Source organism: Malania oleifera, chromosome 13 (assembly GCF_029873635.1).
Source record: "Malania oleifera isolate guangnan ecotype guangnan chromosome 13, ASM2987363v1, whole genome shotgun sequence".
In the NCBI taxonomy this organism is placed as follows: Eukaryota; Viridiplantae; Streptophyta; class Magnoliopsida; order Santalales; family Ximeniaceae; genus Malania; species Malania oleifera.
In genome coordinates, this window is record NC_080429.1 from 74,879,298 (window position 1) to 74,883,482 (window position 4,185).

At 41.9% G+C, this 4,185-nt stretch overlaps 1 protein-coding gene across 1 annotated transcript; it reads left to right on the forward strand.

Annotated features, from left to right (window-relative positions):
• The first annotated feature begins 847 nt into the window (after positions 1-847).
• LOC131145908 (uncharacterized) lies at positions 848-2,320 on the forward strand. Its single transcript, XM_058095085.1, has 2 exons — positions 848-1,577; positions 1,620-2,320. Exons 1-2 carry the CDS (start codon positions 848-850, stop codon positions 2,318-2,320), a joined length of 1,431 nt encoding a protein of 476 aa, XP_057951068.1.
• Positions 2,321-4,185: the final 1,865 nt, after the last annotated feature.

Consider the following 4,185-nt stretch of genomic DNA (forward strand, 5'->3'; position numbering starts at 1 on the left):
ACTTAGCCCAGGCCTGATTTTCAAAAACCCAAAATTTCAAAAAAGTGGGCTTCGACCCTATTGTCTAAAAATATAGGCCAACATTTTTCTAAGCAAATCCAAGCCCAAGTCCTTTTAAAATTAGGGCCTGATCCCATCATGAAATATATTGAAGCCCATATTTTAATATACTTGAGGCCCAAGTGCACGCTAAAGTCCACAAACCCGTATTGAACAAATCCAGTGGGTTGACTAACCTGGGTCAACCCCAACCTCAGATCATAATTTGACCCTTCATAGAATCTGAGGTACACGGACTGTCATCAAGGAAAATAATGATTGAGGGAAGAATTGAATTGAAATTGTGGCACATCGATGATTGTATTAAAATCCCTCATTAGTGGATTTTTTCTAGAATGCTGACAAAATAGTTAGTTAGGTTACATTGCATCCATGTATTCATGCATAATAATCATGCACGATAGGTCACATGCATGTTCATATCTCTATTTGTATGAGTAATTGCACTAGTTACATCCATGCACAAACATTCATGGCATCCATGCATTCATGCATAATTTCACACGCATAGCCATGCATGATAGGCTGCATACATGTTAATATCCCTATTGTTATGTATTTGTGCACTAGGTACACACATGCATAAACACCCCATGCATAAGATAGAGCCTTGGAGAATCTTTTATATAAGTCTACCTCGGGTGGGGGATATAAGTTTCATTATTTTCAGTTTGGTGTCATGACTACATGCATTGTTTTGAGTTGTATGATACCTTTACTAACATGCTGCATTCACATAGGCATCCCGTCTACTTCATCAAGGTTCTATAAGAGATCTGAATCATTCATGGAGAACACAATGACTTACCATGAGATTGAGTCCACAGTACAACAATATTCAGAAAGTCAACAGAACAAGTGGGGTGACAGTCTTACTCTGAAATCTATCATCGAACTACCAGCTCGAACTTTCATCAACATAAGATCCAATCCGTTAGATGAGCTAAAAGTCATTTGGAAGGAATGGACCCCGGCACGCCGTTTAAAATTCTCTCAAACATATGGGCACATTGGTTTCTTGTTGCATGTATCGGTAAATATCCCTGCCATAAAAGCACTGGTCGAGTTCTGGAATCCACCATATCGTTGCTTTACAATGAATGGTATCGACTTGACACCAACCATCGAGGAGTATATTTCGCTTTTGCATCTAGTCAAGTTACAGACACCATACAAACCTTATGTGCACGATGCTAGTGTTTCGTTCGTGAAGGAGATGTACGATGCTATCGGGGTCAAAATCCAGAAAACATTCTCAAAGGGAGGTGCAGAAGTAAGGAAAATCTCTTTGAAGCAGTTGAAAGAAATAATCGAAAAAGAAGAAAAAGAAGAGGTTCAGATACATATAATGGCATTAGCTATTTACGGTTTGATCATTTTTCCAAAAGAACTAAACATGATCGATCAAGCTACTGTTTCGTTTGTAGCACAAGTACAAAACGGGATTAACCCCGATCAAGGCATCCTGGCAGAAACCTTCAGATCACTCAACAACTGCAGAATCAGGAGGCGAGAACGTTTAAAATGTTGTGTGTAACTGTTATATGTTTGGATGGTAGGTCACTTATCGTCCAACAAAGGGGGCTTCCGTAGTATTTTCTCAGTGATCCGAATCCCTTTGGCTGAATTTGAGGATAACCAATTAAAGGAGCAGTTAGATAAATCTGAATGGAACACAAAAATGTGTGGTTTGATCGACTCAGGGGTAACTTGGCTGGCGCCATGGATGGTCCGCTCTAACATGATATATCGGTATGGAAATCTTCCATGGGTCCCATTGCTAGGCCCATGGGGAGGGATAGCATATGCCCCTTTGATGGTCAGAAGGCAATTGGGGGCATCTCAGTTTGTGCCTATGACTCACGGATTGGCTGACTCAGATTTCGCATATGAAACAGGAGACACTCAAAACCAGATTAGAAAATTTAGGGTGGCATGGAAACATGTGAACCTAATAGACCTGAATGATGGAATTGCCACAGTCCAAGGAAGTTATGAAGCATGGCGAGAAAACCGGGTAAACCCCCAACTCAAAAGAATCCCAGAAATCGTTATTGAGCATATTAAATCACCAAGCGCATGCATGCAATTGAAGCCACAAGGGGATCCATGCCCAGTAGAAAAGGGAGATGCAAGAGCAGAAGTAAAGAATCAGCAAAAGGAGGCACTAACCTCTATCTATCGCAAGGAAATCAAGCGACAGAGGATCCGGTATATACAATCGGAAGAAGAGGTCGTGGCTCTAAGAAAGGAAAGATGAAGGCTTCAAGCGGCACTTGAACGGAAATGTCAAATGTTAGAAGATGCCTATACCGAAAGTAAAAAGAAATCACTCTACATACAAGAGTTGGAGAGGCAGGGGGATGAGCAGAGAAGCAAGTATAATCAAGTACTGGAAAAGATGGAGCCGTGCATAACGAAAGCGGGCTACTGGGAGGCCAAGTTTCGGGCTTTGCATAAAAAGACGACACAGCAAAATGCAGAGATTGTGCAATCATGAGCAGATTTTGATATTTGGTTGAACTTGTTATTGTATGAAAGGATTCTATTAACGAAAAGCAGATTTTATTTTCTGCAATGATGATGATCTCTTCCATGAACCTTGATTGGAGTACATTAGATTGCATACATATGTTTCATATTTGTGAAACTTACACATGTCTTGAAAAGACCATTGCATTTCATGCATTCATACCTATGCATTCACGATTCTAAAAAGGGAAAGTTTTGGTTTGCAGTGCCTAGCCACAGAATTTGTCTGAGCAAACAACATTGAGACTGTCACGCATCAATACAATACCAGGAGAAGGGTAAAAGAAATGAGTGAGCAATTGGAAGGTAGAGTCCTAGGCATAGAGCAAGGACAAGAAGAATTGAATGAAAAAATGAGCAAGATCCTGGAATTGTTAATGAACAAAGGAAAAGCAGTGCAGAATGATCCAGAGACAGATATGGACCCTACTCATCCTCCAGGGTTTACCCCAGTGCGTGGACAAACGTCAACTCCACTACCTGGCGTCATGGAGGGTTCAATGCCAAGTATACCCCCATTCATCCCCAATATACCAGCACAGGGGTTTCCAGTAGTGGGGACTCCCCCATTAGTAGCTTCTGATCTGGGGATGAACAGATCTAAAATTGAACGTCGATACGACGTACTAGAGGAACGTCTGAAAGCTGTTGAGGGATCCAATACATTCGACTCTGTAGATCCCAATGATCTGTGTCTCGTGCCAAAGGTTACCCTGCCACCGAAATTCAAAGTACCAGATTTTGAAAAATTTAATGGAACTAATTGTCCTCGAACTCACCTGCGCCTGTATTGCCAAAAAATGGCTGCACATTCCGATAATGAGAGACTAATGATGCATTGCTTTCAAGATAGCTTGACAGGGGCAGCTATCAGGTGGTATATTCAACAAGATCGGGCTCGGATCCGCACCTGGAAAGATTTGGCTAATTCTTTCATAGCTCAATACCGCCATGTTATAGAAATGGCACCCGATCGTATGACCTTGCAGAGTATGCAAATGAAGCCCACCGAAACATTTAGAGAATATGCATACAGGTGGAGGGACATGTCTGTCCAAGTCAATCCTCCGGTGGAAGACAGGGAGGCTATTTCCCTATTTGTGAATACCTTGAAAGATCCTTACTTCGGGCATCTCTTAGGAGCAACCCCCCATGACTTCATGGACATTGTTTCTACCAGAGAGAGGATTGAGACAGCCATCAAAGTCGGGAGAACTAAAAGTATTATTACAGAGACTGGTCTAGGCAAGAAGTGGACAAGCAAGAAGAAGGAAGAAGAGGTTCAGATGGTTCAAAGACAACAATATCAAAGAGAGCATGTCCCAGGGGCTAGGAGGAATTTTGTTTTCGAACCCTCTGTCAATCAGACAGTTCATACAGGAGGTAGACCCCAAATTGTTCCTTCTGGGACCATGCCCACCCAACCGAATGTGCGAACTCATGATAGAGGCATCCAGAGAAATACGAGAAGGATAGATCCTATTCCAATGACATACTCAGAATTATTCCCACAATTGATGGAAAGGAACTTAGTTTCAGTCATTCCTGGAATGGTCATTACGGCACCTTTTCCGCAATGGTATGACCCCGAAG